Source organism: Monodelphis domestica, chromosome 5 (genome assembly GCF_027887165.1).
Source record: "Monodelphis domestica isolate mMonDom1 chromosome 5, mMonDom1.pri, whole genome shotgun sequence".
NCBI lineage: Eukaryota > Metazoa > Chordata > Mammalia > Didelphimorphia > Didelphidae > Monodelphis > Monodelphis domestica.
In genome coordinates, this window is record NC_077231.1 from 227523124 (window position 1) to 227548688 (window position 25565).

The 25565-nt window shown below is 43.3% G+C and overlaps 1 protein-coding gene across 1 annotated transcript; it reads left to right on the forward strand.

The window, feature by feature from the left end:
- The first annotated feature begins 13825 nt into the window (after positions 1–13825).
- GIMAP4 (GTPase, IMAP family member 4) lies at positions 13826–23911 on the forward strand. The gene is made up of 3 exons (XM_007504599.3): positions 13826–13979; positions 18036–18108; positions 21631–23911. The coding sequence occupies exons 2-3, from the start codon at positions 18051–18053 to the stop codon at positions 22563–22565; spliced, it is 993 nt and encodes a 330-aa protein (XP_007504661.1). The 5' UTR covers positions 13826–13979; positions 18036–18050; the 3' UTR covers positions 22566–23911.
- The last annotated feature ends 1654 nt before the right edge of the window (positions 23912–25565 follow it).

The following is a 25565-nucleotide window of genomic DNA, read 5'->3' on the forward strand; positions in this document are numbered from 1 at the left end:
GTGTCTCACCTCCTCAGCCTGGCTAAGAACGCTATACTAGACCATAAGAAACAACTTGAGGAAAAAGAGTCACCGCAGAAAGAGACCAATCTTCCTTCCTCTCTCCAAGACGAGCCAATTAAACCAACTCACCCCCTCAGAGAACCCCTTGCACCTTCCTAACAGACAACACAGCCTTCTCCCCTCCTCTACCCCATCCTATACAAAGGCTCTGACCTTGAGGATACGCTTAACCCCACCTATCAAGCAGAGTTAAAAGAGGAGGCTGCCCGCTATCAGGATAATGATCTCCTTGAAGGCAAACCTCCTCCGTGTAACACCGCTCCTCTTGCATTTCCTGTGCTTCCTGGCTCGACTAACCTTAGAGAAGCCACGGCACAACTTAGTAAACAAGTTACTGATCTTAAACATTTTTTAGGTCTCTAAAAAGAAGTGCATGCCCTAACCAATCAATTACATGATTTACAAATAGACATCTTCCGGCCCCTAACCTCCAAGCACAAGCAATCCCAACCAAAAAACAAAACAGCCCTTGCCTTCCCGGTCATCACAAGGCAGCAGCAGGCCACAGAAGTTCCCCCCGAGGATGTCTCCCTCCCCCCTTCTTCTGATTCTGAAGGGGCGGAAGAAGACGCGGATGAGGATGAGGATAATGAGAGGTTTAGGGACGCCCACTCTACGCGCTCGGCCTCGTGCCCCAATCTATAAGAAACTCAAATTCAAACATATTAAAGACCTCCATTCGGCAGTTAAAAATTATGGCCTCAACGCCCCTTTTACGCTTTCTATTCTAGAGGGACTCAGAGGAGAGGGACATATACTCCCTTCAGAATGGGCCAAGGTAGTGCAATCCATCCTCTCCAGGGGACAATTCTTAATCTGGAAGGCAGAATTCCTTGAGAGGGCAGAGAATCAGGCTAAATTAAACTCAAAAAATGCCCAGACAGCCGCCTGGACGACTGACAAAATCGTCGGCCGCGGCCGCTTTGCGTTAGAAAACCAGCAAATGAGACTGCCCCCTGGCTTGCTCATGCAAACTGTGCATGCCGCTATGGCTGCTTGGCGGGCAGTTCCTGCCGCTGGGTCAGTCACGGCACCCTTCTCAAAAATTCTCCAGGGACCCAACGAGCCATATGCTCAATTTGTTGCGGAACTCCTGGAGACCGCCGAAAGAGTCTTGGGCCAGGATGGATCTGACAACCCGGTGGTGAGACATTTGGCAATTGAAAATGCTAATGCCGCCTGTAAGGCCACCCTAAGAGGAAAAGCAAGGGACCTTGATCTAGACGGGATGATCCGCCTATGCAATGATATTGATGCTTATGACCACAAAATAAACAAGTCCATCTCTTTAGCCATCAGGGCAGCCATTCAGGCCTCTCGCCCCAACACACCTTGAAATTGCTTTAAATGCGGGCAACCTGGCCATTTTGCACGTGAATGCCCTTCCGGGCTGAATCCTAGGCAGGCCCCCGTACCAATAGTAGCCCCCCCTAAACCACCACCTAGCATCTGCCTGAAGTGCTGGAAGGGCCGGCACTGGGCCCGGGATTGTCGATCCAGAACCACTTTTGACGGGCAAATTCTTCCCCTGGTACAGGGAAACAGGATGCGGGGCTCCTTCGGGAGCCCCTGTCCAGCTCCCTTACTCAAGCCACAACAGGCAGTGCAGGCCTGGACCTCTGTGCCGCCACCACCCGAATATTAACACCTGAGGAAGGCCCGATAATCCTCCCTACTGGCAAATTCGGACCATCGCCTCCTGGCATGTTTTTCTTGGTCATCGGTAGAGCGCTCACCACTTTGCAAGGTGTCGTAGTGCATCCCACCCTTGTCGATAATGATTACACAGGAGAAATAAAAATTATCATAGAATCCCCACATGGCCCTGTCACCATCCCTGCCGGCAGACGCTTAGCTCAAGCCCTCCCCCTCCCTATGATCGGTAATTTCCCTGTGATAGCCCACACACGGGGCCCTTCTTCTCCAGGCTCCTCCAATATTTATTGGGTGCAGCAACTTACTGAGTCCCGGCCCACTCTCCAGTTGAAGTTCGAGGAGAAAACTTTCACCAGGCTGCTGGACACAGGAGCGGACTCTACCATTATCTCTCAAACTCACTGGCCCTGCTCCTGGCCTCTTCAACCCTCATCCACCCATCTATCAGGAATAGGCCAAGTCCAAGACACCCTTCAGAGCTCTAAGGTCCTTAATTGGCAAGATACTGAGGGCAATAGTGGCACCACCCGCCCATATGTAGTCGCAGGGCTCCCTGTTAATCTCTGGGGCAGAGACATCCTAGCCCAGATGCGGCTTCTCATGGTTAGCCCTAGCGATCCTGTCACCACCATGATGCTGAAGTCTGGATACCTCCCAGGCAAAGGCCTTGGTAAGAACGAACAAGGCATTTTACACCCTATATCCCTCCCTGCCCACAAGGACAAGGAAGGTCTTGGATTACAAAATTTTTCATAAAGGCCGCTGGTCCCCCTGCACTCCAGGCTGATAAAATCACGTGGAAATCTGACTCCCCTGTCTGGATTGATCAGTGGCCTTTGACATCTGAGAAGGTTCAGGTTGCCATAACGCTGGTGCAGGAGCAACTTTCCTTGGGTCACCTCGAACCTTCTACCTCCCCTTGGAATACGCCCATTTTTGTCATTAAAAAGAAGTTGGGGAAATGGAGACTTTTGCAAGATCTACACGAGGTCAATAAGACCATGCTTCCCATGGGAGCCTTACAGCCAGGCCTCCCATCCCCGACCGCCATCCCAAGAAGGTTTAGCAAAATTGTCATTGACATCAAAGACTGTTTCTTCTCAATCCCTCTCGATCCCTCAGATAGCCCTCGCTTCGCATTTTCCATTCCCATAGTTAATCACATAGGGCCTAACCCTCGATTCCAATGGCGTGTACTTCCTCAAGGGATGGCCAACTCCCCTACATTATGTCAAAAATTCGTTGCCCAATCTATTGACCCTGTTAGGACTCGATACCCTTCAGCTTACATCATCCATTACATGGATGATCTTCTCATTGCTGCCCCCTCCCCCTCCTTAGTGCAGACCATAGCCCAGACTATCATCCGCGCACTCCAGGCCCGCGGCTTTACTATTGCCCCAGATAAAATTCAAACCCAGTACCCCTTCACCTTCCTGGGATTCCGCCTCGAGCTTGACTTCTTATTTTCGCATAAGGTTTCACTCACACGCTCCACTCTCAAAACCCTTAATGATTCCCAGGAACTCTTAGGGGACATTAATTGGCTCCGCCCTTATTTGCAACTCGCTAAGGTGGACCTTCGCCCTCTGGAAGATATCCTTCGAGGGGATGCTGACCCCTCCTCTCCTCGCTCCCTGACCCCAGCAGGCGAAGCTTCCCTTAAGAAAGTAGAGCAAGCTATAGCTGCACAGAACATTGGGTACTTTTCTCCCCACCTTCCTCTTTACCTTCTCATCTTTCCCACTGAATTTTCCCCCACGGGACTTCTATGGCAAGATCCCTCTCCCCTCATTTGGGTCCACCTCCCTATGTATAACCGGAAGATCCTCGCCCCTTATCCTGACCTGATTGCCCGAATAGCTATGATGGGTATCCGCCTCTCCACCCGGCATTTCGGCCACCCCCCTGACCATGTGGTCTCCCCCTATAACAGGGAGCAGCTTGACTGGCTCAGATCTCAAAATGACAATTGGGCTGTACTCATATCTACCTACCAGGGCATCTTGGACAACGACATGCCCAATAATAAATTATTGCAGTTTTTCACTCTTACCCCCTTCATACTCACACGCCAAACCCGATCTTCACCTATTCCGGGGGCACCCACGGTCTTCGTGGATGGCTCTAAAACCGGCCTTGCCGCCATAGTTATGGATAACCGCCCCCATTCTATCAAAACCCCCTATGAGTCCGCGCAGTTAGTGGAGCTTTATGCTGCTCTGTCTTCCACTCCCTGCCTGCCACCCCATTCAACCTCTACTCAGATAGCAGATACGTTGTTCAATCCCTGCTCCGACTCGAGATGGTTCCCGCTGTTCAGCCAACAACTGCTACCTTTTCCCTTTTCTCCCAGCTTCAACAAGCCATTAGACGGTGGTCCTGCCCCTTTTTCGCGGGTCACATACGTGCCCACTCCGGCCTCCAGGGCCCCTTATCTTTCGGGAACGATCTTGCGGACCAACACAGTCGCTTAGCTGCCTTAGTTACCACGACTACCCCCTCTCCCCATCCCTCAACCGACCCCGTTTCCCTCGCTACGGAGGCACACAGGCTTCACCACCTTAACTCTCAATCCCTTCGCCTGGCCTACAAAATTACCAGAGAACAGGCCAGGTCAATTGTTAAAAGTTGTAAGAACTGTGTTACTCTTTTGCCTGAACCCCATCTAGGGATCAACCCCCGCGGCCTTCTCCCCGGCCACCTATGGCAAATGGATGTCACCCACGTCCCTTCTTTCGCTAAACTCAAGTATATCCATGTTTCCATCGACACATATAGCGGTTTTCTTTTTGCATCTGCGCAGCCCGGTGAAGCCACCAGGCATGTTATCAAGCATATGTTCCTCGCTATGTCCATGATGGGAAAACCCCTTTCCCTCAAGACAGACAATGGTACCGGCTATACCAGCCAGGCCTTTAAACAATTCTGTTCTCAACTGGGCATAAAGCATGTTACAGGCATCCCCTACAATCCACAAGGACAAGGTATTGTTGAACGGGCAAATCAAACCCTTAAAAATACCCTTTTTAAACTCAAATCCCAGGAAACCCTTTACCCATTGTGTGGTAATCAGACCCTGCTCCTCGCACATGCCCTTTTTGTTCTCAACTTCCTAACACTGGATGCGGAAGGGCGTTCCGCTGCCGATCGCCACTGGCACCTGCACACCACATCCAATCTGGCAAAGGTCCTTTGGCGTGACCCCCTAACTGGCCGTTGGCATGGTCCTGACCCAGTCCTTACTTGGGGCAAAGGCTCCGCCTGTATTTTTGATTCCTCCGAGAACAACGCCCGCTGGGTCCCGTCTCGATTGGTCAAAACCGCAAATGTCCCCTGCGCGCTCAGCCCCTCCCTTTAACCACTTTCCAGGGCCCATCCCTGAGAAGTCTTCTGTTCTCTTTCAGCTACCTCACAACTGAACAGCAGATGGCGACTGTTCTGGCAGTATCCCTCATCTGCATCCTGCTACCAGCCCCGGGATAAGGAAGCCCACACCTCCTCGTTCATCAATATGGGAGATTGTCAATCCAGTTAATCAAGCCGTTCTTGCCTCTGTCTCCAGTTCCCAGTGGCCGCGCCTTACATGGTTCCCCCAACTGACCATCGACCTTTGTGTCCTCGGTATCCCGTACCAGTCATCAATGCACTACTGCGCCCCGAATGTGCCCGGCCTCCCGATTCAGGACCACTGGGCCCAATATACCCAGTTCCCTCCATACGGCTGCCCTGGCTTCGGCCAGCCAGACCACTGCGGGGGCCAGTCAGATGGATTCTGTGCCACCTGGGGCTGTGAGACCTTTGGTACTGCTTATTGGATCACCAACAAAGATTTGATTACCATTGCCCGGAATTCCTCCCGCCCTCAGACCTGCTCCTTGGATCCCCCCAATTGTAACCCCCTTATTATCGGGTTTACCAACAAAGGAAAAGCAGATACTCACTGGACAGACGGACTCACCTGGGGTTTGCGCCTCTATAAGACCGGCACTGACGACGTCCTTCTCTTTACTATCCGCTTACGGGTGGCCCCTATAACCACTCCCGTGGGTCCTAACCTTGTTCTCACCGACCAGCGTCTCCCCTCTGTCCAACGCCCTCAGCCGCTACCCCCCAGGCTTCCACCCCACCACATCCCTTCTCTACAAATTCCTATTCCCGTTTCCCTGTTACCCCACGTCCCCGAGGCCCCTGGCCCCACTGATAGACTCCTCGACCTTGTTGCCAGCTCCTATTTAGCTCTGAATGCTACCGCCCCGAACCTTACGATCAGCTGTTGGCTGTGTCTCCACCCGCAGCCCCCTGACTATGAAGGAATCGCCTTTACTGATTACCCTCACAACACTTCTGCCCCTTCCCCTCGCTGCGCCCTGTCCCCCCACCGCCTCACCCTTGCCGAAGTTTCCGGCAAAGGCCTCTGCCTAGGTCACCCCCCTTCCTCTCACTCCCATCTTTGTAATGTTACCTTTCCCATCTCCCAATCCCCTCATTATTTGGAAGCTCCCAATAATACCTTTTGGGCCTGCAACACCGGACTCACCCCCTGCATCTCCCTCCAGGTTTTCAATACTTCTTCTGAAATCTGTATTCTTGTACAACTGTGGCCCAGAATTACCTATCGCTCTGACGCCACCATAGTCCCCCTTTTTTCACAATCTCCCCGGCTTAGCCGAGAACCCTTCGCCACTCTTGCTATACTCTTGGGGGTTGGGGGACTCGCCGCTGGCATTGGTACTGGCACCACCGCTCTCCTACAGGCTCAACACCCGCAGCCCTGCACTCTGCTATGGCCTCTGACCTCGAAGCCCTAGAAAAATCTGCCCTTGAGCAATCCCTGACCTCCCTCTCCGAGGTAGTACTGCAGAATAGACGCAGCCTCGACTTGCTCTTTTTAAAGGAGGGAGGACTGTGCGCGGCCCTCAAAGAGGAATGCTGCTTTTACGCTGACCGTACTGGCATTGTAAGAGAATCCATGGCAAAACTTCGAGAACGCCTTGCACTGAGAAAAAGAGAGGCCGAGGCCAAGGAGGGATGGTTTAACCACCTCCTCAAAAATTCTCCTTGGCTTTCCACCCTGATTCCCACAATCTCAGCCCCTTTTATTGTCCTTCTTTTAATCCTCACGTTTGGCCCTTGGGCTTTCCAACGCCTGACTGGACTTATCAAATCAAATATTGACTCAGCCCTTATCAAGTTCCTTAAGGTCCAATACCATCGTATTGAAATAGCAGACTTTGAACAACCACACACCCCGTTTGATACCAATCGTCTCCAATTTAATAGCAGGGCGGTTACCCAATGACGGGAATAGCACAGGTCCTTGACCCCTGATGGTCGAGTAATTCCCCCTGTGTAGCCTAAGACAGGGGCCGTCACTGCAGTCCTGACTTAAGAATTGCCCTCTAAATAAAAAAGAAAGGGGGAATTGTCAGAGACCATATATGGAGAAAACTCATGACCCGGAACAAGATAAGGGTTTCTGAGAATCAGAATAAACAAGATACTATCTGGAGATAGGAATTTTCGGTCCCAGTGCCAGAAAATATTCTAAATTAACTAATTAATTTAAAAAAGAAATGGTTACCAATGAGTATTTCAACTCATTCTGAATGAATTGGGGAGGGAAATCTCAGAGAAAGAACAGATAGTACTGGAAAAGAAGGTGTTCTCCTGGGGAAGCCAGTTGTCAATGAGAGTAGAAAATGGAAGAAACATTTGAAAACTATGAGAAACTGTTAAATGAAGTAAATGATCAACAAATCCAAAGAGAAATGCTATTCTGCCTCACTAATAAGTAAGATAAGAAATAGATGGAGGGTATCAAAAGCCTTTCAATACATCTTCTATTTCATACCACCTCCTACCCAATCTAAATATTGTATTCCTACCTCCTTGACCCTGCATTCACCATATTTTGCCCATTTCTGTTATGCCATGCCACTCCTTGACCATGTCCTTGTGATGCCCCTTCAGCACAGCCCTATTTGACTATTCTTTATTCGTTTCTCTTGTAGGATCTTCATCTAGACACTCTGAGGCTTTGTCCTAGACTGTCTTTTCTATAATCTGAGGGCTATATAATCCTGAAATCACACAGTAAGAATGGTTGAAAATGGTTTTGTCAATGAAGAGGCGGTGTTGTAAGAATATCCAATTTCTCCATATTACATGTTATCATCAAGGCATGATGAACTATGTCCTTTTGATGTGTGTGTGTGTGTGTGTGTGTGTGTGTGTGTGTGTGTGAAGTTTACTACAAAGGCTGATAGAGAGGCTATACTGTTATAACTGAGCAAGGGCATGATATTCCTCCAAGAACGGAGGGTGCATTTAATTTGTATCGATTTAAATGGGGAAAAACTCATTTAGGAATAGTTGTTACAAATATACAAATATAAGAGGGTTTGAGAATGAATTAAGATCTGCAAAGAGCGATCCAACTTAGTAAAATATAATCTAAACTAGTTCCAAGACAGCTTCTTATACATAGGCCACGAGATACTTTTTCACTTAGTGATTTCATGACCTTCCATAGATGTAATGATCATCTCTATGTTGATAATTCTCAAATCTACTTAATTAGCCCTAACCTTTTTCCTAATCTAAGGATTCTTCTGTTGGACATCTTAAGCTGGCTGTCCTTAAGATAACTTAAACTCATCATATCCACAATTTTCCATCTTCCACTCAGCTATCAAATTATCTTCCTGAAGTACCTGTTACTTCTTTATTCAATGAACTCCAGTGGCTCCCTATTATCTCTAGGATCAAATATAAAATCCTATCTTTGATGTTTAAAGTCCTTCAAATACTGGCCTCTTCCAATTTTTCCTGCCTTCTTATTACTTTACGCCCTTCCACATGTTCTGTAATCTGGTCACATTGACTTCTTTTCTATTCCTTGCATAAGACACTTTATTGTATTGCCAGAGTCTGGGTATTTTTCGGGGCTGTTCTCTGTGCTTGGAATTCTCTTACTCCTCATCTTAAACTGCTAGCTTCTCTGGTTTCCTTCAAATCTCAGTTAAATTCTTAACTGCTCCAACATGCCTTTCATAGTCCTCCTTAATCTTAGTGACTTTCTCTGAGGTTATCTCCAATGCTCCTCTCTGTCTCTCTCTCAGAGAGCAACATAGATATATTTAGTGTATATGTACATGTATATGTAGTTTGTACATAGTAGTTCTCTGCCCCCCCCCCCCATTAGACTGTGAGCTTCTTAAAAACAGAGACTACAGACAGGTGGCACAGTGAAGCACTGAGCCTGGAGTCAGGAAGACCAGAGTTCAAATTTGACTACCGGAATTTACTAGATATGTTGACCCTGGGCAAGTTACATAATCTCTGCTGACCTCAGTTTCCTCAACAGTAGAATGAGAATGATAACATTACCTTCTACTTAAGACTGTTATGAGAATCAAAGCAGATAATACTGGTAAAGCACATAGCACACTAATTGACACATAGTAGGCATGCTATAGATGTAAATATTATTCTATATATATGCTTATCCCTTTCCTTTCTTTTGTCTTTCTTTGTTTCCCCAGTGCTTAGTATGGTGCTTGTCATGTTGTTTTTGGTCATATCCAACTCTTCTAAACCCCAATGAAGTTTTTTTGGCAAGGTTATGGGAGTTGTTTGCCATTTTCTTCTCTGGTGAATCCAATGGATCCTTTTGTCAGGCAATCAGAGGGTAAGTGACTTGCCCAGGATTACACAGCTAGGAAGTTTCTGAGACTGGATTTGAATTCAGGTCTTTATGACCTGTGCTCTATCCACTAAGACAACAGTTTTCTCTACCTGGCATATAGTCAATACATAATAAATAAATTGTTGGATTGATTTGACATACTCAATTTACTCATCTCTAAACTCACCACTGTACACACCTTCTAGCTCTAACTCTGAATAATCATTTCAACACTAACATTTCTGGAAAGGACATATCAGTCAATCAACCATCCTTGAAGTTAACCACCATTCCATTTTACTTCACTGTCCAAAACAATCCTCTTTGGCCACATTCCCCTAGATGTATTTTCTTTCCCTTACAAAGTAAAGTACTTAGGAGCTGTCTTGCTTATATTTCTATACTCAATATTTTCTTCTTTTTTTCCCAATACAGCACTCTTTTAGATTAATTCATCTTTATTATGCAAGGCAGATGACAACATGATGACTAGCTTTCTGCACTGAATTATCAGAGTTGTCCAATGTAGATGCCGGCCTTCACACTTTGTCTCCCTTTCAACTCCCCCACCATCCTGTTTTCATCTCTTGGTTCTCAGTTCATTCTTGTTTGTCCTCAGTTTGACTTTTCAGTTGCATGTTATCACACTAGCCCACAGTTAGTTTTACTTTCTATTCTCATATTCAATAGCTCTTATCGGAAGGAACTTGACTTCTGTGGTAAGTTTAGCTTAGTGAGAAAAATAAGCCTTACCCGATCACAAGGAGAACACTCAACAACATGTTTGTGGTCAGGGTTGAGGCTCATCTTAGGTGTTCACTGACATCTACCTCTCAAGTGTGACCTGAACTAGGATGCACAAACTTCCTGCCCAGCTCAAATGCATCTCCTCTACTTCATGACCACGAATCATTCTCTCATGCAGAAAATTTCCAGCATTATATTTTTAATGTGTACACAAAAAACAGCCCATTGTCACCAGCAGGTAATGGTAAAATATACTTTGCCCTATGCCTTTTCTCTCCTTATCCTCTCTCTCTTGGTGATCTGTCCAGATCTCCTAGGTTTATCTCTGCAGAAGACTCATCAGTCATAGCGAAACTCAAGCTCTCTCCTGAACAAATGTCCTCTGACTCACTACTGTACATCAATCTCCATTTATATATCCCATAGTCACTTTAAACCCAATAAAGGAACATAGATTTGGAGCTGCAATGGAGCTCATCATCTTCCCTCCAAAGTACATGACTCCTTCTTCCCAATGTCCAAATTCACATCAAGGACAGTAACAACCTTCTAATAACTGTGTAGATAGGATCCATTCCCAGACTCATCTGACCGCTTTTCCTACCCCACATCCCATTTTGCCAGTGTACATTGCAGGAGGTATTGGCATGGAGGATAAAAGATGTGGGGGCTCTCCCTTGCTGGAGGATTTTTTGCAGGCTTAAATGGCTTGGCAGGCTTCAGATTTTGGCTTCCTGATTAGGCTTAGGGTATTATTTTTTTTAGATAGGCTATATTTTCTGTCCCCTTCCTACATTTCCATTTTTTCCCCATATCTCCATTTTAATTAAAATTACATTGTTAAGAGCTACCAATAGACTCCTGACTTGAGAGTTAATTTTATAATGGTGGCCATAATTTTTAATTAATATTACATTTGATAATTTTACTTTCATTATTACATAACCAAAGATCATAACTTTGGAGAGAACTTCACATCTTCAAACTCATCTTCCCATAAGATTGCATTAACTCTGAAATTAATATCTCCTTAGTATCTACTGGATCTGGGTCTCCTGCCTCTCTCTAATTAGAAGATGTGGAAGGTAGATATCAGAGAGTTCTTCTCAGATCCTCCACATAAGGCGAGTGTTCAAGGTATTCATCTCATCATTTCCTACCCAGTTACAAGTTTTATCATGTTCCCCTCTCATGCCAAGTAACACCTCCATTTTTAACTTTTAAAATTATTTCACTTTATTAGATTGTGAGTTCTTTGAGGGAATAGATTGACTTTTGCTCTTCTTTGAATCCCTAGTGCTTAGCATAGTACCTGGCACAGAGCAGACATTTAGTAAATTTATTAACTGACTGACTATATTTTCCTTTACCACATGTACAATCAATAAACATTTATTAAGCCCCTATGATGTGCCCGGCAATGTGCTAAGTGCTAAGAACCAAAGAAGAAGTCAGAAAAACCCAACTGCTTCTCTTCAGGACCTCAAAATTTAATGGCCTAAGAAGCAAAGATATGCCAACAAGGTAAATATAGAGTAAAAAGGAAATATCAAAGGGAAAGCAGTAATATTCAAGGGATTGGGAAAGCCTTCCTGGAGAAGTTAAGAATTTTATTAGAACTTGAAGGAAACCAGGAAGACAGCATGTAGAGGTAAGGAAGAATATCATTCTAGGCATGGAGAACAATGAAAGAAAATGCTCAATCAAGAGACAGAGTATCTTGGTGTAACTGCAAGGGGACCATTGCCACTGAATTGAAGAGGATGTGGTAGAGAGGAATGTGTAAGAAGACTGGAAAGAAAGAATGGGAGCTAGATTAGGAAGGACTTTGAATGCCAAATACAGGATTTTGTATTTGATAACAGAGGAAATGGGAGGCTATTGGAGTTTATTACCTAATAAAGGGGATGACATGGTTGGACACATGCTTTAACCAAATCACTTTCATTACTTAATCAAGTCTTACTTCTATCACTACAATACCTCTGTCTCTTCTCTTATCTCCACTCACAAAGCATCCCCACCCCTATTCCATTCAGGCTCTACTTACTTCTAATCTGAACTTTTTCAACAGTCTTTTAACTAGAATCTCAGCTTTCACTCTCAATTTCCTGATATCATAAGCAAATACAATGAGTATGGAAATTTTTGCATGTCATGTCTATAGATAAAAGACTAGTTTATGACCAAGAGATGGAGAGCATCACAGGATCTAAACTGATAATTTTGATTATGTAAAAATGAAAAAGTTTGTACAAATAAGACCAAGTATAGACAAAATTATAAGGAAAGCAAAAAATGAGAGGGAAGGGGAATTAATAGCAATATGACAATTAAGGAAAATGAGAAATATTAAAGGAGACTGGAAAAATAGGGTCACTAATGCTAGATTATTTCCTATGGCAGTTGTTTTTCCAATGAGATATTTCACATTTTGTTCTATTTTTTATTTTTTAACATTGTTTTGTTTCTTGATGTCACATGGAATTATTCACTTCCATTTGCCCAAATCTAATTTTATTTTTTATTTTAATATATTTAGTCCTCCCTCAATTCCACGTTATAACATTTTTAATGTTTTCCAAAATTATTACATCCAAATTTTGACCCTCTCTTCCTCCCTCTACATTCTCTGAGATAGTAAGGAACATGATCTAGGTCATGCATGCATTACTATGCAAAACATATTTCCATATTGGTCACGTTGTGAGAAAATATTCACATAAAACCAAAACCCTCAAATAAAATAAATGAAAAATAATATGTTTTGATCTGTATTCAGACTCCATCAATTCTTTTTCTGGAGATGGATAGCATTTTTCATAAATCCTTCAGAATTATCTTGGATTATTGTATTGCTGAAAATAGCTACATCTTTCACTATCATGATACAATATTGCTATTACTGTGTATAATGTTCTCTTGGTTCTGCTCATTTTACTGTGCATCAGTTCATGTAGGTCTTTCCAGTTTTTTTTCTGAAATCATCCTTCTTATCATTTCTCATAGGACAATAGGGTAGGAAGGAAGCATATAAAGAAAGGGGGCTAGAGCTAATGGCCTTAGAGAAGAGAGATCCTAACCATCAGTGGGAATCCCTAGGGACGTGTAGCAGTCTAGCTCTAGGAAAGTACACCCAGAATTCCTGTTGAATAGATATTATAGGAGTTGTGCTTTTTATTTTCAAAAGTTCTTGTCCTACTCAGTTGAGGCATCTAAAAGTTGGTCTTACATCCCTCAAGAGTTGTTTTTAGTGTTTACACAAAAATCCCTTTTCTCACTTTTTCATCCCCAAATTGCTTCTTAGTGAAAAGGGCCTGAAAAAGACAGTATAGTTTATAAGACAAAACAAAGTGGACCTTGAAAAGAATGGCCAGGTAAGCAAGCAGGAAAATGGTCTAAAGGGACTTAGGTACCAAGAGAGGCAGAGAGTGGGCAAATGTCTAGTTCATCCCCAGATCTCATCATTAAGACTTGGTTGCATCTTAGTCCATAGGAGAGTTTTGTGCCCAATAAAAACTTTTTCCTGGTTCCTCATCTCAGAGACTCTTTGGCCTCAGAAGAGTTGGGCAAGTAGGAGCACACCCAGTCAGGTGACCTTAGACATCTCTTTCTCTTTCCAGTTTCAGGAAATGGGCAGTCCTTAGCCTAGACAACTTTCATATCTCTAGCAATTCTCTTCCTTTTCAATCTGCCTCTCACTGCTCATTTACAGCCAGGCTCCAGGCATAGTCTACACCAACCCCTGCACCAAAGTTCAGCTCTGTGAAGAGAAGGGAGAGGCTGCTCATTTTGGTAAAGCCACACTGCCCAGACTGGCCAGGTGAGGAGTTGGTGGACCAGGGGACAGACCTGTGCTTGCTAAAAAACCTTAGCTTTTGGCTCCTGCTGAGTCGGTGTGAAGTACATGTGTGGGAGCTGAAGTCTCACTCCCTCAAAGAGCCTCAGGATTAGAGGACAATCCCTTCTGGGGTGAATGATCCTCCTTTCACACTCTGTCAAACGTGGTGGGGAGGGTTGTGCTTTTTGGGAGGTGGGTGAGAGAAGATGAAACCAACACTTGATCACCTAATCTGAAGGCAGGAATGAAAGAATGAATGTCCTGCCTACAGAATCAGGTCAGAGTCATTACTGAGTTGAACTTTGGGCCTCTAGCAAGGGAACAGAGACCCAGAGACAAAGTTCTGACCCTAAAGTGGAAATCCAATCTTGCCCTTAATCAGTTTTGTGTGTTGTTGTGGGAAAGCCAGCCTCAGTTTCCCCAAAATTTCCCCCTTTTTCTTTTCCTGCCCCAAACATGGGTTTTGAATATTTGTCTCACTGTTATATATTTGTTTATTTGAGGTAGCATTGATTTCTCCAGATGTCCTCAGGGTACATTCTCTTCCTAGAGGAAGATGTACTTAGCCTTCCCCAAAGGAACAGGAGGAAGCCAGCTTGAGCTTCCTCTCTTTCTTCTGACCTACCTGCTGGGAGCCCCAGGCATTCTTTTCCATTCCCATCCCCACACACATTGGGCTGTCTGTTTTTTTTATATTTTGACTTTTTATTTTTTCAGTAAAAGGTGGAAACAATTTTTGACAATGGTTTTCTGACATTTTCAAATTCAGATTTTCTCCTTCCCCCTTCCTCCCCCCACCTCCCTGAGGCAGTGAATAGTCTGATAGGGTTGCACCCAGACCTGTAACTAGGCTGACTTCATGATTATGCTGAACTCTAGTGAGCTAGCTAATAGCAACCACAACCTGGCTGCTGGGATATTCCCAAAGAGGGCCTGAAATGAGAGGGGAGGGGTATGTCACGGTGCTCCAAGGGCCCCTAAGAAGCAGGAATATGGTGAAGGAGCCCCAAGCAGGGAGCTGCTTGGTCAGTACAGCACATATCACTATAGAACATCTGACCAACAGACCCCTGTCAGGGAACCTAAATGTGCTGACGCCCAAAACGTAGAGTCCAGGAGAAACTTGTACTGATGCCCAAAACATAGATTCCAGGAGAAACTTGTGGGCCACCTATCGTGGTTAGTGATATGCTGTCAGGCTTAAGGTATAAAAGACTCTGCACTCACAACTGCAGGCGGAACTCTTGTGCTAAGCTTCCCCTGGTGTATACCAGAATAAAGGACCCTCCTACTTGATTGCATTGTCTGGGGGTCTTCCATGGTGGTGGGCAACGCACTGGACCCTAACAGTGGGTCTCTAAACTAAGAAATGTGTGTATGGGAAGAGGGCTGGTGTAAACAAGAATGGCCAGGACAGCCACCAGGAAGGTCGGGGGAGGATGGAGAGCCAGAGAAGACCCTCTTCTTCTCACACTGAACTTGAGGGCCTCCTTTCTTACTCTCTCCTATCTCTTTTGCCATAAAGACTACTTATAGGTCTTTCTCTGGGAGTTCTGGGATATTCTTTGGTGTCACCTCCCCAGCAGAATGACCATCCCAGTAAAACTGACATCTGAGCATTTATCTTTAGTCACTTCAACCTTGTCTTTCTGTTCTTTTCTTCTTAAGCTTTGGTGGGGAAAGTATCCCTTCTTCACCAGGATCTCAACACTGCCCCATTTCTCCTGTCAAAGAGTAAAGTCATCTAAGAAAATTCAAGTGTAACACATGCAAAATTATTACTGTTTCACTGAATTATCATCCTGCCCATAAAACATTGGTCCCGTAAAGATCTGCTCAGGAAGAAGGCCATGCGTACTCCAAAAGAGTGATGCATCAAGGATAGAATTTCAGGAAGAGTCAAGGAGACACTTTAGGAGAAGAGGGTTGCTCTGGGGCCTTTTAGGCCCCAAGATGTAATGTGGCTAGATCATCTGCTGTTTTTAAGATTAAGGACTTCCCTAGATAGTATTGAAAATCAAGAAAAACCAAGCTTTCAGCAGGAGATGCCAGAGCAATCTCAGTTTTATTTTAAGATAATATAATCAGAAAAAAAGGGATTGGTCATCTCAGACCAGGCCAAAGGCCAGTGAGATTTCCCAGCAGAGGTGAGAACTTGTTATAGGAGCAAGATCTGCTCTGTGTAAACAGAATTCTTCCTTTATAGGAATCTACAGAGGCACCACATCTGCACTAGATATTTGGGTTGTCTCATTGACACATCAATACAAATGTTCAGACTGTTAAATAATCAAAGGGGATTCAGGTTAAGTTGCTGTTTAAAGGTGGGTGTCTCTTCACAGAATAATCAGGTCAAAGGAGGGTGTCTGAACTTTTGGTGATATCTTGAGGGAGCTGTAAGGGAAGCTCAGAGAATAAATGTAAATTTTCTTGAGTCTTGTCCTTTTCCCTTTCACAATAGATAGAGCCTTTCTAGTTTGGAAGATATTTAGGAGACAGTTTACATCACCTGCCCCTAACCTTCCCCCAGAGATGGGTGGGAGTCCTGGAAGTGGATAAACTCTCTTCTGCTTAAGGCCATTGGCATCACTGAAGGCATCTGCTCTGACTCCCCTGGAAAAACTAGGCTAGATTAATCCCGGCTTCAAGAAAGTCAATTCTTCCATTTCTGGTTCACTCGCCTACTTTTGGGGCACATTAAGGGTTAAACTGAGTGGTCACAAATGAAAATGAGGGCTCCACCTGTTTCTCCTAAGTTGTTTTGGTTTCTGTTTCCAGAAAGCGGCTGCATTTCCCAGTGAGTCCTTTTCTTCCCCTCCCAGACTAGGCTATGTAGGAGGGTGAGCCTATTGTTTTCTTTTCATCTCTCTTTTTGCATGTGTGAAGGAGCAGTCCTGCTGTCTCACCTCCCTTGTTCTCTGACTTTGGAACGAAAGCCAAAAGAGCAACAACGCCTTTCATGCCTGTGACTGTAATTCATTTGTCAGCAAGGGATTGAGTTAGACATCCTTTAAGATTGCATTCAGCCCAAAGGATATTGCTGCTGCTCTAGGTGAAACACCATCATCAATTTTCCCCTGTTGAAAAGTAATGGGTTTTTTTTATTCTCTATTATTGATAAAGAAGGAAATAACCTTTTCCCCAGAAGAATGAAGGGATTTTGTTAATTTCAAATTTTCATATAATGGTTTCTTAGCAACTGAGATTTTCTTTAGAAACCAGGATTTTAGTGGCTCCCCCTTGGGTTCAGATGTCCTCTAGCCAAAGGATGGCCAAGCCAATGGAAATATTTTTAATCTATACAGAAACACAACAGACTATTTGACACTTTAAAAATCATCCATGTACTTTATTTCAGAGAGGTGGAAACAGATTTTGGCAACGTCATTTTGCAGAGAGTATGTATCCAGATGCAGTAATGGCAACATGTAGTAATGCCCACATTATGACTAGGTGTCCATTTTAAACCTAAAGACCCTTTTATTTCTTGATTTTTCTCATGTTATCCCATTTGAACCTTGTGGAGAAGTAAAGAAGCTAAGGAGTGAGTTACCTTTATTAAATCACACCAGTAGTGAAGGAGGAGGTTGGGACTGGAAGCTAGGATTTCTGACTCAATTTCCCCAGATGGACTAGTAGGTAGATAAACTCCCATAGCCAGTAGTACCATGTGAGAATGTCAACTAAAAGAAAAATTTATATTTGTGCTTTCAGATAATTCTTTAGAACAATGTATTTCTTTGAACCCTTACCTTCCATCTTGGAATCAGTAAATTGATTCCAGGTCAGAAGAGTGGTAAGGCTAGGCAATGGGGGATTCAGTGACTCACCCAGGGTCATATAGCTAGGAAGTATATGAGACCAGACTCAAACCCAGGACCTCCCATCTCTAGGCCTGGTTCTCAATCCACTGAGCCACCTAACAAAGGGAAAGGCAAAGCTGTGGACCAGAACTGGGGTCTTCTGCCTGCAGTTCAGAATCTCTTTTTTACTTCACTGTGATTGTCAATGACTTCAGTCATCATTCTTTGTCCACAGAAGCTGCACCAGAAAATGGCAGAAGAAAACCTTGGAGAGTGTCCTGAAAGTATGAACCAGGAGACAAGCCATGGTGAGCAGACAGCCAGGACTCCCCTGGACAGGGTTGGAGTGGGAGGTGATTGAGATCAAGAGGTGGTTCTTATTTCCTTATGGCAGCTGGGATTGGGACCATTTTCTGCTCTGAGCAGCACCCTTCATTTTCTTAGCCTCCTCTTAGTTACTTTTCTTTCTTTTCCTCTTTCCTTTATATTCTCTCATTCTTCCCCCCTCCCCCCAATATGTTTAACTAATCTCCTAAATGTTACAACAAGGAAAGGAAAGGAAGAGGTAAAAATTTGTGTGCTTCTCCCATTGCTAAAAAGGGTTCTGCCATTGTCAAAGTTGATCATGACTAGGAAATCACCAAGTTGCTACTCCGCATTGAAATAGTTAATATACTACTTCTAAATGTTATCTGACTTAATTGTTAGGTTCAGGTATGATGTTTCAGGCCAGTAAGCTGGTTTGGGGAAGGGTAACTAAGCTCAAGGCTGGCAGAACCAGACCCTAAGCTAATAAACACAAACAAAATATATAAACACTGGGCAGGTGGATTTAATACATAAAGGAAAGGTGGAAAGGGAATTTGGGATTTTCTAATCAAATTTAATCTATCTACCCCCACCAGATCTAATAATCCCTGCAAAGGGATTTCTTCTTAGAAATTCCCTACTCTATTTCTCCCTAACCCAAATCTACAATTCCTAATCTTAGCTAATCCTCACTTATACCCTCTTGATAGAATTAAGGAAAAGGGTCTGTGTAAGGATTTGTTAAGGCCAGTGAAGGTCTTAGATCCAAAAGGATCCAGATTTGATCTCACAGTCTTGGAGCTGGATCAGGTTCACTAGGGATAGTCTCCATGTCAAACAGCAAACCAAGAACTCAGGAAACCAGGGAAAAGGATAGACTCCAAGAAAAACTACAGCTGGTACCTCCAGAGAGTTTTTTCCAGAGAGCCAACTGTCTTCCTCTTCCAGCCTAAACCTCTTCCAGAGTTCTAGAATGTTCCTGCTGGTCTCATGCCACTTCCCTGCAAAATCTCACTACTTTCCTTACAACAGCATCTAACCTATCCATTCGTGTTGATGGGACCCTATGCTTGTTTAGTGTGAGGTGAGAAGAAATGTGGAGGTGGTTGATGATGTGACTAATAAATCCTTTGTGGAAAAAGTTTCCTGGTCATCTGAGGGCAGAGTTATAGCTAAGCTGTGAGAGCTGCTGATAGTCAGGGGACAGCCTTTCTTCTTGGATGTAACTACCCCATGCCTCAGTGCTCCACTATTGTCCACCTGGAAGGGGAAAGAAAGACAGTGGAAATGTCAATAGTGCAATGTTTAGAGTCAGCAGAAGACCGGAGAGGAGAGCAAAGGGTTCAGCCACTTGATTGCCCTGTGTGCTACTACCTTCCAACTTTCATCTTCCACTCATTAACTGTTTTCGTACCAGGTGAAAAAATTCTGTATCATATCTTTTATGAGGACTTGACAATTTAAGTGCCAGAACTTCAAATGACCTACTTGCAGAGGTTACTAGTATGTGCAGACTCATAGACCTCCTGCAAACTGCAGACAGCTCTTCATCTCTGGCTCTATTCTTAGAGCATTTGCTGCTCACCAGCCTTGAACCTGTCTTCTCTCTTTTATCCAGTTTTCTTCTTGGCTTTTGCAATCAATCAAAGTTCTTATTAATTCCTTGCTATTTAACTAATGTTGGATACAGTATTCAAGCATTTGACTTTTGTTATGGTTCCTCAAGTATGTTTAGGCCCAGCTTCTTCTTTATCAGTCTTTATTTTTCACTTATGTATGCAATTATTCATGCATACACATATAACGTTTTATTTTTTATTCAAGTGCAACTCTTCCTGAACTCCCATTTGGAGATTCTTTGGCATAGACACTAGAGTGGTTTGTCCTTTTCTTCTCTAGCTCATTTTATAGATGAGAGCTGAGGCCAACACAGTGAAGGTTAAGTGGTTTACCCAAGGATACACAGCTAGTATGTGTCTGAATTCAGAGAGTCTTCCTGACTCCAGGAGTAGTCCTCTTTCCATTGTGCCACTTGATGAATAAGTTAGCATTTATATAAGGACTTCAGAGTTTATAAACACTTTTAACAGGTTATCTCCATTGGTCTTTACAACAATCCAATGAGGTAGATAATGTTACTATTCCCATTTGGCAGAGGAAACTGAGGCTGAAGGAGGTTAGATGACTTGCATAGGACCACCTAGTTAGTAAATATCTGAGGAAAGACTTAAATTCAGATCTTCCTAACTCTGGATCTAAAAAGACACCCATTTTGCCATCCATCTGCCTTTCTATACATAATACTTCTGGGTGTAGATCTGTTCCAGCTGACAAAGCAGTTTCTATGTACATAAACTCATACTTTTCAGTACAAGACAGGTAAAAGAATCATAGAGACAGTGAGTACTATATAAATTCTTAGGCTAAAAAAATCGCCATGGGCTGGGATCATTAGGGAGCCTTCAAGAAAGGGCTAAAAGGTCTAGGTTCTAGAGAAATAAGGAAATCTGACATTCCTTATGTGGAGAATGGAGTGAATATACGTTCAGTTTTGAGAATGCTGGCAGTGAGTCTATGGAACAGTGAAGAGAACCACCTGATTGGTATAGAGAGGGAGTGGGTTATAAAATTAAAACAGTAGATTGAGATTAGATTTTAGAAAGCCTAGAATATCAAGCTAACGGGTTGAGTATGTGTCCCTTATGATAAAGTAACATGAAAAGCCACTAAAGATGCTAGTGGCATGATGAATGTGTTGTTTTAGAAAGATGACTGATTCAAATGTATGGAAACAGATCAGAGGTGGAAGGGGTCTTAGTGATCTCATCCAACCTCCTCATTTCACATATAAGGAAAGCAGTGCTCACATAGCTGAGGTGACTTCACCAAGATCACACAGGTGATAAGAAACAAAGTTAGTCTTAGAACTCAGGTCCTTTGATTCTGGATTCAGGACTTTTCCCATAGCACCACTCTGCCTCTGTGGATTAGAGAGGAAATTAGACACCATTTATGGGAATACTAGATTAATTCAAGTCTGAAGTGGGGTCCTAGGAATGGGAATAAAAAGTAAAGATAGAAGAAACATATAAGTTCACTGACAATACAGTCTATTTTTTCCAGTCTGTATATTATTTATCTTTATAACTCTCTTTAAGCTCAGCGCAGTGTCTTGAACATAGTTGTCACTCAGAAAATGCTTTGTTAGATTGATTTAAAGGCAAGAGGGCTTGTGAAGATAAATAAAGTTAGTTCTAGAAACATTTGAGGAACACAAGATGGACAGACCAAGAAAAGAGTCAATACTAGGTCCCAACCCAACCAGAACACTATATATACCTATTCCTGAGCCAAAGAGTTTTTGTATACTTTTTGCTAGGGAAGAACCTAAAGCCAGTGCATGTGACTCCAAGACTACAACTAAGAGCAGAGACATGGTTATTCTGGGCTGGAAGGGGGACTGAAGGGACAGCAATTGAAGGTAGAGCTTAACCCTCTCACTTTCATTACCCACATCTCAGGTTATGGAAACCAAGACCCCAGGAAAAAGCAACTGAGACTTGTCCTGGTGGGTAAAACAGGAGCTGGGAAAAGTGCGACAGGGAACAGCATCCTTGGAAAACGAATATTTGAGTCAAGACTAGCAGCAAAGTCAGTGACCAAGATCTGTGAGAAAACAAGTAGATTATGGAATGAGAAAGAAATTGTAGTTGTTGATACTCCTGGTATTTTTGACACTGATGTGTCTGATGTGGACACATCAAAGGAGATCAGCCGCTGCCTCCTTATGTCCTCCCCTGGGCCTCATGCCATCATCCTGGTGGTTCCACTCAGTCGTTACACCAAAGAGGAGCAAGATGCAGTTAAGAAGATCCTGGGAATTTTCGGTCCCAGTGCCAGAAAATACATGATCCTTCTATTTACCCGGAAAGATGATTTGGAAGGTACTGATTTAAATAGATACTTGAGTGAAACTACAGATAAAGATTTAAAAGAACTGATAGACCAGTTTGGTGGAAAGTATTGTGGCTTCAACAACAGGGCCACTGGCAGTGAGCAGGAAGCCCAGCTAACAGAACTTCTGATCTTGGTTGAGCAGGTAGTGCAGATGAATGGGGGCTCTTGCTACACAAACAAGATGTATAAAGACACTGAGAAGAAGATTAAGGAAGAAACTGAAATCCTGCAAAGAGCTTACATGCAAGACCTGGAAAGATTTAAAAAGGAAATACGGCAGGAATTTGAAGAAGAAATCAGAAACTTAAAGAATGAACTGGAGCAGAGAAAAAGAAGAGAACAAATGGATAGGATGATTGCAGAAAAAGAAGTTTTCTATGAAACGAGGCAGAGAAATGCCAGAGATGAGGTTGTGAACAGTAATGGGTTCTTTGAAAGCTTCCTGAAAGTGATGACCTTATTAGCTTCTGACCTGATTAAATTTTTATTTAAGGATTAAGGAACTTGGCAAAACCATCTTTTGCTTTCTGATACTTTCCCTGCTTCTTTCTTTCTCTTTTGGTTATTGATGAATAATCTGCCATCTCAAGTTCATCCTATCACTCTTACTTCAAGGATGAAGACATTTGCAAAACTTTAGTCATCAGAAATCCCCTAATATTGAAGCCAATATTTTAGTCTGAAAAAAAAGGGAAGAGATTCATTTCCTGTGAAAATCTGCAAAAGTCTCCCTGAACTAGAAAGTTTCCCTCTATGATCCAGAGGAGGAGAAAAGGAACCAAAGTAAAGCTAGTTTCAATTCTCCACACCCTCCTTTCTAGAAAGGGAACATATCTGCATGGCATCTCTTACTTGAATTTCAATTGTTACCATTATCAATATGACCAATAGCTGACATCTGTGAAAGGCTTTGGGCTTGCAGAGCACTTTACATAGTGTTTATATACAAACGTGTGGTTACATTCAAATAATAGTTACATATGATCATTTGATTTGATCCTCAGAACAATTCAATAAAAGAGATACCATGATCCATATTTCATCAATAAGAAAACTAAGCCTGGAAATCTAAATGACTCATTCATTATCACAGGGTTAGTAAGTGACTGAGGTGGGATTTGAATTTAAGACTTTCTGTCTCTTAGTAGGGCATTCCTATGCACTATATCACCTACTTTCTAGTTTCACATTGACTATCACATCACATCCTTGCTACTCATCTTAACAAGTGGCATTTATGAAGGGAAGAAATGAAATCCTGTTGTATTCATGTTTCTTCATCCTAAACTGGAATCACCCTTGTTTTCTGCTTTGTAATGATCCCTTCTCTCTCACTGCCTGTTCAGTAAGATTATCAAAATTCTGTATCATTGACTATCATGTTACTAGTAATTATGATGCCAGTTCATTTATGTAGCTCTTTAAGATTGACAAGCCTTTCCTCACAGCAACCCTGTGAAATAATATTGCAGGTATTAGAGGTGAGAAAACTAGCTCAAAAAAGAAAAGAACTGGTTTTTCCCATTGTCATGAAAGTTCTTAGTGGAAGGGTTAGAATACAAGCCTGGGTCTCTTCTGATTTCAAGGTCTGCTTCTTTCTGCTATGCCACGTCATCTCTTCCATTAAATAGCTCCACCAGATGTCTCAGAATTCAATTGTCTTGTGCCAGTTTTATTCAGAGAATAACACTGGGGCAAGTTAGAATGACAAATCATTATTAACTCATAGACAACGAATGACTCTGACTCAACAATTGAGGAGGCAATGTGATTTAATATGTTCATTTCACTGTTAGGTGAATGTCGTGATCTTAATAAAATTTGAACTTTCTGGCTTTGCCAAGCATTACTTCTGTCGTGTATTGACATGGGGAAAGGAAAGGGAAGTGACACCACCGTAATCTCTGGGAAAATGAAGATATGATATGTCTCTCTCATTTTTTTTAAAATTCAGGTTGTACTGGGAGTGTAAACTAGCTTCTCCCCTACTGCATAGTTCTTCAGTTTGTTCCCAGTTCTTCTTTGGACCCATTCTCAACTGATCATCCCTCACCCCAAGTATTGTATGCTCTCATATGAGGATAAACTAAGTAGCTACCAAATGAACCGAATATACGTCAAGTAGAGCAAAAGATGTCACCTTTGCACTTCCCTACCATATTTCACACACATGCTGACACTCCATTTCTTGTCCTTAGATCAGCAAGATACACCAAATGACTAGAGAATGGACAGGTTTGGTTGGTGAATGGTTTCTATCACTTTCTTAAAATCACTCTGGGTGACTCCTTGCCTCCCAGAAGAGCTTTGTTTGTCTGCAAAAGTCCCTCTAAATTACATACTTATATGTATATTTCTTAATCCCAAACTGGAATTACCCCTATGTTTTTTGTTCCATAATTATTCATTCTCCCTCATTATCTGTTCAAATTGAAATGATCAAAATTCTGTATCATTGACTATCTTGTTCCTAGTAATTATGACAGTTCATCTATGTTGAGAGAGAGAAAATCTTTAATATCAGATAGAATGTTCTGTAAAGTTTTCTCAATTCTCTCAAGTCACCTCAAATTCTCCCCTCCCAGGGATATTTCCACCTTCTACTGATGACCATAAGACTTAGAGCTCTGATGATGCCCCCCCACTTACAACTCCTAAAAATGTCTCTCTGCCATTGGTATGACAGTCTGCACTTAGACTATGCTACTCAAGGTATAACTGCAGACGATCCAGTTTTTTGTGACCTATAACCCTTGGCTCAGAGTAGCCACAGTATATGTGCCTGCCAACTATAACTTACTGCAGGTCTGGAGCTCATGTCCCTCAAAAACACTCTCAGTCCTTTAAGAGTGCCCTCTTGCTCTTGGACCCTCGCCTGTCAGTGCCAGTAGGAGATTAAAACTTCCCGTCCCGCAAGAAGTTTTAAGGTAGGAAGATAGAGACAGGATAGAAGTTTTAGATACCACGAGGGGGATGACGGAGTCAAATTAGAGATATAAGGTGTCAGGAATGAGTCTATTAATTTTCCATGAGCCACAGTTAAGCTCTGATCAAAGGACCCTTCCAAAGGCTTTTACCAGTCCAGAGATCCACATTTAATACCACACAGGTCGGAGAGATGAAAGAGAGATAGAGAAGGTTTAAAGATGGAGCTTGGCCAGAGGCCAAGCTCCTGCCAGGACAGCCATCAGCTAGCCTGAAAGAGAGAGAGAGAGAGAGAGAGAGAGAGAGAGAGAGAGAGAGAGAGAGAGAGAGAGAGAGAGAGAGAGAGAGAGGCAGAGCTTGCTGGGCTATATATAATCTCTGATATGCAAATATACACAGTACATAGGGATGATTCTCATTGGTTAATGACAAGGTATAGGTGTGGTTTCTCTTAACCAGGTGAGCACAAAGAAACCTGTGTTCCCACCTAACCTGGGAGAAGCTGGGGTCAAGGGTCAGAGGCTTTCCCAGCCATGTGCAATACTGAGCATGCTCAAGACTGAGCATGCTCTCT

Bases quoted from the DNA above. Each gene is read 5' to 3' on its own strand.
- GIMAP4 (XM_007504599.3), top strand. From the start codon at position 18,051: ATGGCAGAAGAAAACCTTGGAGAGTGTCCTGAAAGTATGAACCAGGAG. The intron at 18,109-21,630 runs GTGAGCAGACAG...CCCACATCTCAG, and splicing joins GAACCAGGAGACAAGCCATG to GTTATGGAAACCAAGACCCC.